Genomic DNA, 12,807 nt, shown 5'->3' with positions numbered 1-12,807 from the left:
GATGTATACCTCATGTAGCTAACACTCAGTCTTGCATAAGTTCTGCCTCATCAGATGTCTGACGTGGTATGGGGTCGGTGTATAGTCATCTTGAAAAAAAATGTTAGGGCAAATCTACAATATGAGTTCCCTGACAAAAGTCTGAGGGACTACAAACTACACTTTTTGTCTTCCTGTCTCCCAAGATGAGGAGTATGGTGCTGAGGGTGGAGGGGGACCGTCGTACCAGTCCTCCCAGCCTGCTCAGCCCCAGTCTCCACCCCATTCCCAGCCCGGCTTTGGGGATCCAGACCAGGGGCCAGGGTCCATGGGGGGTCCCCCCTACCCTCAGGGTCCGGGGTCCATGGGGGGTTCCCCCTACCCCCCCACCAACTACAACAACATCCACATCCCTCCTGGAGCCCACTGTCCAGCTAACACACCTGCAGGTAGAGTATGGGACCTCTACACACCACCCTATCACTCAGCGGAGCCTCAGGAAATGATACAATACCATCAGAATCTATAGGACCCATATGGACTCTTGATCAATTCCTCTCTGCAGTCTTGCTATGTCATTACAATCCTGATCAGCAACCAACAGCTAATTTGACTAATTCTTCATCTGACCATTGGGAAAGTTTTCACAAACCTGATGTATAATAGACTGGTGTTCTTGTGTTGAAGTTAAGACAAATTGTATCCACTGGCATAACTTGAGTACAGCTTAGCTCAAGCCCGTGGGATCAACTTTGCCATTAGGTCCGTTTTTGTATGTTCTGGCATGGTCGACAAGCATAGAAAAAGGGCCTAATCATTTTTCCTTTGCAGCTCTTTGTGAGTGGAGGGACAGTATTGTGTCTATGAACCCTATGACTGCTTTCTTTGTGGCTGACTTGGGTGTTGTCACATATCACCCAGAAAACAATTACCTCACACAAAGCAGCCAACACTGTCATTTGTAACAGCCCCACCAGATAATGACCAACTAGATATGTTTGTTTATTCATTCTCTAGTGGTTATTATTAATATGTCACAGGCTCATTAAAGTAGTTGTTGATGTAATATGGACAGTCAAGATGTATTCCTTATTGACTCAGGCTTGGCAGGCTGTGGTACCAGAGGTCTGTTTGTCTGCCCTCTCTCTCTCCACCTTTTAAAGATCAAAACCAAAGCGAAGCCAGGGGTGAGGGCAGGGGGTCAGTGGGAGCAGGGTCCACTCTGAGGCTCAGATAGGGTGCTTTTCCTTGGATGCCCAGGGCCTGCCTGTGTCCTCTGTGCCTGGAAGCCAGTAAGCTAATCACAAATGACACAGACAGGCCCTAGGCCTCAGGGGAAAAGCATTCTATGAGAGCCTCCGTGACCCAGCTCCACCCAGTGACCCCTGAGGTTCTCTGGTGCTAATTGAATCAGGGGCGGCACACTGCGGACTCCAGGACCTGCAGAAGAAACACATGAAATATAGCTGCACAGATTTCCCCTGTGGCCTTCCTTGTTTTGTTGTACCTATGTATCTGGAACCTATCAGTGCAGGTTTTTTGGGGGGCGTCTATAAATTGAGGCGCAAAATTTACATTGCTCCAGATTACATCAAATCTGACCTTGTTTTCATTGTAGTTTACCAGTAAATCGTCCATTTGGTTCGAGTCAGAAATGTAATGAGGCCTGAGCAGCTCTCTGCTCTCTAACAGCATTCAAACCACTTCTCTTCTTTATACATCATAAAGTCATATCACAGCGTTAGCCAACACATTTCTTGGTTGTGGCGTAGCAGAAGTTGAAAGTGCCCTGTATGGTTTTTCCTGGACTCTAGAGGATCTGGGTGGACTAGAATAACTCTTCCCTGTTCCCCTATGTTGTTTACAGGAGAGCCCATTAAACCAGTGCCTGTTCCCCGAAGCATTCCGGCAGTCGACCCCTCACTGCTGAGTGCCACTCAGGAAGGTAAGGACAGGGACGGCATAGTACCCCCTTCCCTTCCCCAAGCACCCTGGGGCTCACCACACCCACACCCCAAAACCACCATGCCACACCTGCTATCCCACAGACCTATGTGGAAAATCCTGACTGCTGAGTTTTTACAACATGAAGACCCTACAGCTCATCTGAAGTGGCCAGGATGAGATGGTTCCCCTCTTGGCTGTGAGGAGACGAAGGGGGGGTGAGGGATGGAGAGGGAGACTGGCAGGTCTCCTCATAAAATGGTTTATGGAAAACAGACTGTGGGCTCTCGGTTTCCAGCACTGGTGGGAAAAATATGACCACAGACAAACCCAAATAATCAGTCTGTGGCTGATGAAAAGAAAATGACTACATGAACAATTGCAGTGTCATAGCAATGTGGCTTTAATAAATCATAATGAATAGAGAGCAGAATACACAGCATTGGGTTGGCATGAGAGGTGATAATTACATGGCTTACTCAGCAGAGTCTAGTTTAATAGTGTTGTAGGACGTATGTATGGGGGGAACATTACCAAAAACACTGAGGCAAATGAAACATTTTCTCTGCTTGAAGAGTATAGAATAAAAGTGTCCAGTATAATACAATTTACAAAAAGCAGATCACCCATAATCTGGCTGGATCTAATCCTACTTAAGTGGTTGAGTTAGAGTTTCTGTAGATTCAAGTTCTAACCTTTCAAAGCCAAGCAAAATAAGAGCATAGGGTCTGGCTCCAGCAGATACCTTCTCACGCCACAGACACTGTTAGACATCAAGATGAGACCAAATTCTTGAATGGTGCCAGATAGGATGATGCGTTATCTCCACCAACAGCACGGGTGGTGAAATTACGTTTAGATTTAGAAGCTAGTGTGTACTAGCTGTCTGCTAGCTAGCACGTAATACTTAGCCGCACAAGTAACAGTGGTTAGTGTAACGCCCTGGACCAGAGCTAGTGCGCTGCCTGGTATGTACGTAGCACACTGACACCCTGGAACGAAGCTACTGACTCACGCGATACACGAGACCAACAAATGTCTACAGGTTGTGCCAGCACGTACCGTTTGAGACACAAAAATATAATTTGAGATGCATGCCCTTTGAGGTTCCCAGACGATGCAGCGTCAGAACGCATTATCTGAATCTGGATGCTTCTCAAATAAGACTTTCTAAGTACTGTATATAGACATTCTCTTTCTCTTTTTGAGACAGCGTTAGGTGACGTTGAGAGCGCACTTTGACCAGACCATTTACTCTTCCCCCAAACCACCATAGTCCCTGTGCCCAAGAACACGAAGGCAACCTGCCTAAATGACTATAGACCCATAGCACTCACGTACGTAGCCATGAAGTGCTTTGAAAGGCTGGTTATGGCTCACATCAACACCATTATCCCAGAAACCCTAGACCCACTCCAATTTGCATACCGCCCAAACAGATCCACAGATGATGCAATATCTATTGCACTCCACACTGCCCTTTCCCACCTGGGCAAAAGGAACACCTCTGTGAGAATGCTATTCATTGACTACAGCTCAGCCTTCAACACCATAGTACTCTCAAAGCTCATCACTAAGCTAAGGATCCTGGGACTAAACACCTCCCTCTGCAACTGGATCCTGCACTTCCTGATGGGCCACCCCCAGGTGGTGAGGGTAGGTAGCAACACATCTGCCAAGCTGATCCTCAACACTGGAGCCCCCCAGGGGTGAGTGCTCAGTCCCCTCCTGTACTCCCTGTTCACCCATGACTGCATGGCCAGGCACGACTCCCACACCATCATTAAGTTTGCAGATGACACAACAGTGGTAGGCCTGATCACCAACAATGACGAGACAACCTATATGGAGGAGGTCAGAGACCTGGCCGGGTGGTGTCAGAATAACAACCTATCCCTCAAGAGTTTGTTAATTGAAATGCATTCCAGGTGACTACCTCATGAAGCTGGTTAAGAGAATGCCAAGCGTGTACAAAGCTGTCATCAAGTCAAAGGGTAGCTATTTGAAAAATCTCAAATCTCAAATATATTTTGATTAGTTTAATGTTTTTTTGTTTACTACATGATTCCTTATGTGTTATTTCATACTATTCTACAATGTAGAAAATAGTAAACAAATAAAGAAACACCCTTGAATGAGTAGGTGTTCTAAATCGTTTGACCGGTAGTGTACTTAGCCTTACTAGGCTCATAGCATCTAATGCCTTTGGATTCACTTTTAGAAACACCAGTTTGACCAGAATCTGTGGCTTCAGACCCATGCGATGGTGCCTGGAGAGCAGATCAGCAGCAGAAAATACCCTCTCCACGCTTGCAGAGCCACTGGGGATGTTAAACACCCTTCGGGCCAGGCTGGGCAGGGATGCGGATTTGTATTTTTACTTTTCTATAGGTAGGCCTAAAGGTTTTTAGGCAAAATAACCCTATCATAAAACAGACATCTCCTTAAAATAGTTATTATGTCAGGCCTATTGGGCCAAAATCAATGATAGAACGAAAATTAACAAAACTTTTTACGAGATCTGATTTTTATGTTTATAATAAATACTTTGCTACAATGAGTCACTTAGCTAGCGACCCGCCTCGTTCATTTATGTTATGTGCTACGCCATCATCCTTTCAGGATGCGTGTCTATTCAGATTCCACAATGATTCTTTCGTTATGGGCACTACATCACCGCACTCCCTCTCATGCTCTTGGTCCTTCTCATCTTTGTCACCTTGACAAAGTCGCCTTGATTTTGCACCTGTGTAGTATTTTAAGTGTCTTTATGAAAATAATTTGCGAACTCCTGACAGTAGCTAAAGCAAGAGGCTATAGCAGCACACAAGTACCCTACAAATGCATGCTGGGCTATAAATGCCCTGAGCTGGTGAAGTGAGCAGTACTGGAGTTAAATTGGAGCGGGCGAGAAGGCCGACACTCCAGCCTTTGGGAAACGTGCTCCGCTCACATACTCTGGTCTTGACTGACATGGTTCTTTAAGAGTTCTAAATAGCGTCTTCTATTGAAAAATAGTCATGGAACGTATGGCCACGGTCTCAAATTCTGGTGATATTGAATAGGGAGGTTTGATTTGGAATATGTTTTGAGTTAAAGGGTAAATCAGAGAGCTTTGTCAGGCTGGTGACAACTCAGTTGATGACCTAATACGGTGGGTCAGTGAGAGAGTAACGGGTGGTGTGTGTTACTCAGACACACAATCTCTCTTAATTAAGGGATCTCATAGAATGTATCTTTCATTTTCAATAATTACTCGTCTCAAAGGAACACCTAATTCTCTGTCTCGGCAGGTGACGTGCGCCTCACGCCAGAGGACTACACCAGGGCTCAGAAGTACTGCAAGTACGCTGGCAGCGCCCTTCAGTATGAAGACGTGGGCACGGCGGTGCAAAATCTGCAAAAGGCCCTCAACTTACTGACCACTGGAAAAGAATGAGACCCATTGTCCCCGGGTGTCACTGTATTGCCGATCTGGTCCAGAAGAGACCATTAGCCTCTAGTCTACGGCATGCATCTGAAGAGAGCAATTCTGTCCCAAGCCTTCAACATCACTGTAAACACCAATGACATCTGTGTCTCCATATTGGACTCCTGTTGTGTAGCTTCCAACATGGCTGTCCATGACTAGAGTGAAGCGCTCAATAAAGACTTCCTGAGCCTGTATATTAAAACGGTGCATCCTTCCTCTATTAGCACAGTATCCACCTTATTAGTTTCCACAAGCAACTAACTGACTGTTTTGATAACACACATCCCCTCCGTATGCATGTATGTTTTGGAGACATGCTCAGCATTTGCAGTTCATAATACTTTGAGACTACACAGTTTCTCTCGTTAAACTTAATTTATAGACCAATGCTTCAATAGATTATTATCAGGGGACATTATTGATCTGCCCTTTTACTGTGTTTTCAAATCAGTATCTATTTATCTCCTTTTCTTTGGTAAAAGACTGTCCTTTCTGCATCAACACAATTTAAATAAATGTTTTAAAGTGATTTATTAATGCTTGGTGCTCTGTTTGTACTGATGCTGTCTGCTTTAGTACACAGAGCTGTACAAACAACACTGTCCAAGCAAGAGGAAGACTTGTTCATGTTTACTTTGTGTGATGGCTTCTCGGGGAGGGAGCAGTCAGAGAGGGGACATTTGGGGCCAGTTTCCCCAGACATAGATTAAGCCTAGTCCTGGACTAAAAAACTATTTTAATGGAGAGTCTTCATTGTGCATGTTTTTTATTCTAGGACTAAGCTTAATCTGTGTCCAGGAAACCGCCTCATAGAGAACTAATTCCAAGGGTACGGTAATGTCACTTTAGTTGAAAGCGCTTCCCTTACTTTAACACTAAACTTGTAATTTTGTATGTAGTCAACGTTTACTGAGCAGTTGATCAGTCCATCCTCAAATATGCAAAAGTTCCTTAGTGTGTTTTCTGTTTGTGATTTCTTTATTTTTCATTTAAACTCCCTTGTTTTGTTTTTTACATTTTCTAGTCAATGTGTACTTAATGTAAATGAAGGACTAATTTGACCATTATTAAAACAAATCAATTGAAGTGTGTAGGTCATTGTTCATTATTTAATACAGTTCCATAAGGATTTTGAACTAGAAAGTAATTAAGCATGCCAGTGCTCCACCGTAGAGACAGCAACAGTCCCAGTTGATGGGTTATTTGAATAAATATATCCAGAATGTGCGATTGCTGTCTCCACTTCAACTGTGTGCTGAACAAAAATATAGACGAAACATGAAACTATTTTAAAAACGTTACTGAGTTACAGTTCATACAAGGAAATCAGTCAATTGAAACAAATTAATTAGGCCCTAATCTATGGATTTCACATGACTGTGCAGGGGCACAGCCATGGGTGGGCCTGGGAAGGCATAGGTCCACCCACTTGGGAGCCAGGCCCAGCCAATCAGAATGAGTTTTCACCCCACAAAAGGGCTTTATTACAGACAGAAATATTCCTGTTTCATCAACTGTCCGGGTGGCTTCTCACCGACGAACCAGTAGGTGAAGAAGCCGTTTGTGGAGGTCCTTGGCTGGCATGGTTACACGTGGTCTGCGGTTGTGAGGCATGTTGAACATACTGCCAAATTCTCTAAAATTAGTTTAGAGGTGGCTTATGGTAGAGAAATTAACATGAAATTATCTGGCAACAGCTCTGGTGGACATTCCTGCAGTCGGCATGAGAGTTACATGCTACTTTAATTTGAGACATCTGTGGCATTGTGTTGTGTGACAAAACTACACATTTTAGAGTGGCCTTTTATTGTCCCCCAGCCCAAGGTGCACCTGTGTAATGAACATGCTGTTTAATCGGCTTCTTGATATGCCACACCTGTCAGGTGGATGGATTGTTTTGGCAAAGGAAAAATGTTCTCTAACAGGGATGAAAACAAATGTGTGCACAAAATTTGAGAGAAATTAGCTTTTTGTGCATATGTAAAATGTCTGGGATATTTTATTTCAGCTAATGAAACATGAGAACAACACTTTACACATTGCATTTATATTTTTGTTCAGTATATTTAACTAATTTGCTCTGTTTATGTAACTAAGCTCTGAAAATGACCTTCTCCAAGTCATTATCCCCTAATGTATCTTACTGCTCCTTGGATAATGGTAATTTAACTAATTTATAGCCATCAACCATTATTAAAATGTGCTGAAACTCTTAAGAGCAGATAATTGAGTGGACCTCATAGTGGAATATTCACTCTGCAGGCACATTAAAAGGAATGCTTGAATGTGCAATTTGAGAAAATTAGATGAAAGGTGTGAACATGAACTTCTAATATTTATAATGTCATTTCAAGAGGCATAGAAAGTAAACCTGTAATGAACTACATGATTGCTGACTGACATTTTTGAGTCGTGCATTTCCAAAATACCACATATTTACTGTTTAACCCCATTTATGTTTAGTAAATTAATCTGGTTTCTGTGTTCCACTCCATTTGAGTGTCCCAAGCCCTTTACTTATTAAGGAAATAATCAATTAGTCATCCGGGTCACGTTTTGTTTTGCTCAACCTGTTCAAAGTGATTATCATGCCTAGATTCTTGATGTCATCGCGCTCATTGTCTTATCTTCATTGCCTGCCTATTGCCTTATGAGTTACAGAAAGGGTATTGAACTGTCACCACCAGCATGTACTTTCCTGACTCCCTTCCTCTTTGTTGATGGGCATGGTGTTGATGCAAATGAAAATCAGGGGAATTCCTTGCACATGTCTATTCTAGCTGTAAGGTCATTGGGGGAGAAAAGTCACCCGTCAGTTAAATAGGTCATTCTCTGACAGTGACCGTGAATAGCAGTACAATGTCATGTCACACATGGCAGTTATGTCCTCTAAATCCTTGCATTAAATATTGAAAGTATACCCCCTCTTACACACACAATGTAAACACTGTCTTTACATGAGATCAATACTGGCTCTACTGAGCTCACAGATGACAGTACAGTGGGGAACGTCAGCTGGGTTCAATCATCTCTTTCAGTCATGATTCATTGTTATGTACTGGTAGGAGAACAGCCACTTCTTTGGCTTTTGTGAAAGTTTGAAGTCTCTCCTCTCCGCCATATAAAACAGCTGTGCTGTCCCAAGCTATACAAGAAACTCACAACTGGATACCATACTTTAAAATTAGTTTGACTTTTTCATCACCCCATAAGAGTCAATGTGGATAAAGTGCTTCCCATTAGTTTCATTCAAATATCTCTCATACCCATTCATCTTTGTTGAACTCCCAACCCAACTGAGCTGATAGAATTACAGTGACTTTAATGTAGTTCTATATACAATAGAAGACATGTAATTTTGTCTTTTAGCTGTGGATAAACCTCATCTACATCAAAGTGATGGCTGTGGAGACCAAAAAGCTAAAAAAAAAGTGGATACGGCATGCAAATTCAGATCTCCAACTCTGTTGAGAGTTGTCACAAAGGAAGATTATCTGAACTGACGTTTGAAGCAAATGATGGATCAAAAAGCCAACAAATCAAAGTCTGTTTATTAATTGTACAAAGTCTGTTAATTTTGGACTACAGTCCAAAATGTAACTTGTTTCAGTCTTGTCCTCTCTCATTTTAATTTAGCAGTAGTTTCCAACAACAATAGTGTGTTTATTTCATTGTGGCATACACAATCCATAGGCCTTGTCAGCCAGACTTGTGCTGTAGCTCCCGAGGGGCACAGTGGTCTATGGCACTGCATCTCAATGCAAGAGGCGTTACTACAGTCCCAGGTTGAAATTCAGGCTGAATCACATCTGGCTGTGATTGGGAATCCCATAAGGTGGCACAGAATTGGACCAGCATTGTCCAGAATTTGGCCTGGTTAGGCTGTCATTGTAAATAAGAATTTGTTCTTAACTGACTTGCCTTGTTAAATAAAAAAACTAAAATAACTATAAAAAATGTGAAAAAGCACAGACAGAACATACAAAAATGTCATGGGACTAATACAGTGGTACAAAAAGTACCCAATTGGCATACTTGAGTAAAAGTAAAGATATCTTAATAGAAAATGACTCAGGTACAAGTGAAAGTCACCAAGTAAAATACTACTTGAGTAAAAGTTGTCATAAATATAAATCGTAAAGTACATATGCCAAAAAAAGCTACTTTAGTAATACTTTCAAGTATTCTTTACTTAAGTACTTTACACCACTGGACTAATAACTGTAAATGTAAATGTAATTTGTCCATTTTCAGTGTGATGGAGAAGCAACGTAGAATTCTAGGTGATTCTGAGCACATTTTCTTAAATGTTCTTAACCCTCGGGACTTTGGGGTGGGGCTCCAGAGTGAGAGAGAACGTCCTCCAGCTGTGTGCAAGGACACGCTCCTTGAATGTTAAAACGACTTTGCTGCTGTTTCAAGCATCTTGCGTGACAGGAACAGGGTCAACAGTCGATTTGAGGTTTCGACTTTCTGATAAGCGCGTGTTTTGCGTTTATACACTGAATTAAGTTTTGAAACGTCGGCGTGGCACGAATTTGAAGAAGTTGCCAAAAGTTTTCAAAAACTGAAAAATCCAGTCGGATCGACAGCGGAGTAGATAATATGATCCTTCAATGAGACCAGCTCCCTCTCCAATAAGAGGATGTAAGTTATAAATGTTTTTGTTGTTGCTCATGACGTTATTGTCAGACGCTTTACTTTTCGATTGTCTTGGAGATAATTGACCTGAGTGTGACCAGAGGATCAATGAATGTCACATTGTTGTCAGTTTATGTGTTTATTTACAACATTAGCGGATTGACTTTGAGAATGGTCCTACAGTTTATGAATTAATCTTCTATAGCAGTATATCAAGACATGCTAAATTATTACATGCTAAATGTATGTATGATATGACATAAGGTAAACTCGACTACTTTTGAGGTAGGCCTAGTGAAAATAGTCTACATTATAGCTGAGGAACGCTAAACTCTCTTATCTCAAAGCGAACTGAGTTGAGCGTTCCTCAGCAACCTACATTACAGAGAACAGTTTTTAGTGAATTTTTCCCCAAGCTCAATTATTGAAGACACTACTGAACACTCAATTTAGTGAAATGCTTGTTATTTCATCTCTTTGGCTGCTGTGTTGGTGTGGAGTAGCCTATACCACATTTTTAAGTATCATTAAGCACTTTTAAACAATATTTTGTGTCTTTATGAAGACTATGCCATGACATGTATTATCTTCTGAAGTGCAGTCAGCATGTGAGAAATTGTTATTGAAAGAGTGGTCCTATTAGGGGTGGCAGGGTAGCCTAGTGGTTAGAGTGTTGGACTAGTAACCGAAAGGTTGCAAATTCGAATCCCCGAGCTGACAAGGTACAGATCTGTTGTTCTGCCCCTGAACATGCAGTTAATCCACTGTCCCTTGGCTGTCATTGAAAATAAGAATTTGTTCATAACTGACTTGCCTAGTAAAATAAAATAAAATTATCTGCTTACTTACTTGTCTTACACAACCTAGAACACATTCATCCAAAAGTTGAATGATTACAGACTAAATTTACAGCTGCCAGTCAGTTCCACCAGGTCCTAAATGTGAAACTTCTGAGTGAAACTTCTGACTGGACAGAACATTTTAGGAGATGTGAGATGAAGTCATAGAGAATCTGTTGAAAGGAAGATAAATAGTCTGTACCTGTCCAGGTGACTGACATCAGACACACCACTAAATTGGGGGATTTAATGATAAATGAAAGATCTAATGGCCCTCATATTCTGAGACCAGCAGCTCTGTGATGACACTATACCATGATAAGGTTGAGAAAGACATGGCCTTTAAATATCATCAAGAATGTGTCTGAAAATGGATCATGACTCCAACCATCTTAAACAACTGGATAGTTCTCTACAATGATTAATCAGTCTTGATCATTTTTGTAATCCTAGTTTGAATATTGGTAATAGTGTAACAGTTTTAAACTTTAGTCCGTCCCCTCGCCGGGCTCGAACCAAGGACCCTCTGCACACATATACAACTGACACCCACGAAGCATCGTTACCCATCGCGCCACAAAAGCGAGTGACGTCACCGATTGAAACTCTATTAGTGCGCACCACCGCTAACTAGCAGGCCATTTCACATCGATTACACTGGCATATTCATTTACAACTGGCCATTTGTTAGTATGGCATCAATGGGTTTGATGGATATGCAGTACAGTCCATCCATCCTCTCTACCAGATGAATTGAAGTCTTTATGTGGTCTCCAAGGGACGCGGAGAACTGACCTCAGCTTGTTTTGCGTTCATATTAACATATTTTGAGAGAAACAACTCAACAAAGACCAAATTTCTCTAATGTCAGAAATTGCATGAATATATGAATATGAATGTATTTAATAAGTGCGCAATTTATTGAGTTTGTTCGCTCAGCCCTAATGCTATAAATGATGTATAAAGATTTAATTAACTTCCTTATGCAAAACAAGCTCTACATTGGGAAATACTGCTGTCCACTACACTGTTTAGGCTACTGGCAAATTAAAAGAAGCAATTGTTAGAAATTGAAAGTTTCAATGTAATCTGTCTGTCTGCATATTTCAAGACAAGGCATATGGGTATGTAGTGACATAGTCAATGGGCTGGAGGATTCTCAAACAAAGAATGCAGGCACTGGGGATGAGGGTGGGAGCATGTGAGTCTGGGCAGATGAGATGCAGTCATTGTTTGTGTGCGTCTGTAAGTTGTTGTTCGTGTGTGTGTAAGTTTGTATCCAATGTGAAAAGAAATATGAAAGTTTATTTTTTTAAGGTTTCCGTCGTCTGTAGAACACACAATCATTTCCAAAACCATATTAGTCATCTATTTGAATAGTCCAAGAAACAATAGATGAACTTACAGTTATGAGGAAGTATAGCCTATCTGTCTTTTTGTGTGAAATATATATATTTTGCTGTATTTCCATTATTTATACTGTGTGTGTTTAGCAAGAATAATTACTTTGAGATAAGTTTGTGAGTTATTAGGTCGCGGAGTCGCAAACATGCCAGTTCTTCACTACTGAGTGTTGTTTTCTGAATGACTATAGGATAATGATTTCCTTCCTTATCTCCATGAAGACAATGTAAGCTGGACTCGGGTTTCTCTCGATGAGAGCACCTCTCTTGATCTTTGTTTCCTGACAGCCATGATGAACATGATGAGCTAAAATCCTGCTGTTGTCTGAATGAAATATGACTAGTGATCTTGGCCTTTGTGTGGGTGGCCTATTCATAGCTCCATATCACTTTTCTCAGTTCTCCTTGTGCTTGCGAGGAAGTTGACGTTGAATTGCGATACTCATCACCTTGTCTAAGTTCGTGAACTTGGGAGGGCACACGATGAACAAAACAGAACCGGGATCAGACATGCAGACCTCTCATTATT

The 12,807-nt window shown here is 41.7% G+C and overlaps 2 protein-coding genes across 12 annotated transcripts in view; both read left to right on the top strand.

Annotated features, from left to right (window-relative positions):
- Nucleotides 1-6,472, top strand: part of vta1 (vesicle (multivesicular body) trafficking 1) — a 42,512-nt gene extending 36,040 nt beyond the window's left edge. Inside the window, exons 6-8 of the mRNA XM_064925270.1 lie at nt 186-428; nt 1,847-1,924; nt 5,217-6,472. Of these exons, the coding sequence (XP_064781342.1) occupies nt 186-428; nt 1,847-1,924; nt 5,217-5,362 (467 nt within the window). The 3' untranslated portion in view covers nt 5,363-6,472. The remainder of the gene's footprint in view (nt 1-185; nt 429-1,846; nt 1,925-5,216) is intronic.
- A 3,290-nt stretch (nt 6,473-9,762) lies between these two features.
- The window catches only part of adgrg6 (adhesion G protein-coupled receptor G6), a 58,003-nt gene continuing 54,958 nt past the window's right edge, over nt 9,763-12,807 (top strand). For all 11 annotated transcript variants that reach the window (XM_064925265.1, XM_064925258.1, XM_064925267.1 and 8 more), the window contains exon 1: nt 9,763-10,042. In XM_064925265.1, coding sequence (XP_064781337.1) covers nt 10,041-10,042 — 2 coding nt within the window. In that variant the 5' untranslated portion in view covers nt 9,763-10,040. The remainder of the gene's footprint in view (nt 10,043-12,807) is intronic.

This window comes from Oncorhynchus masou, chromosome 19 (assembly GCF_036934945.1).
Source record: "Oncorhynchus masou masou isolate Uvic2021 chromosome 19, UVic_Omas_1.1, whole genome shotgun sequence".
NCBI lineage: Eukaryota > Metazoa > Chordata > Actinopteri > Salmoniformes > Salmonidae > Oncorhynchus > Oncorhynchus masou.
The sequence above is the reverse complement of the archived record's forward strand: the minus strand, read 5'-3'. Positions and strand labels throughout refer to the sequence as shown.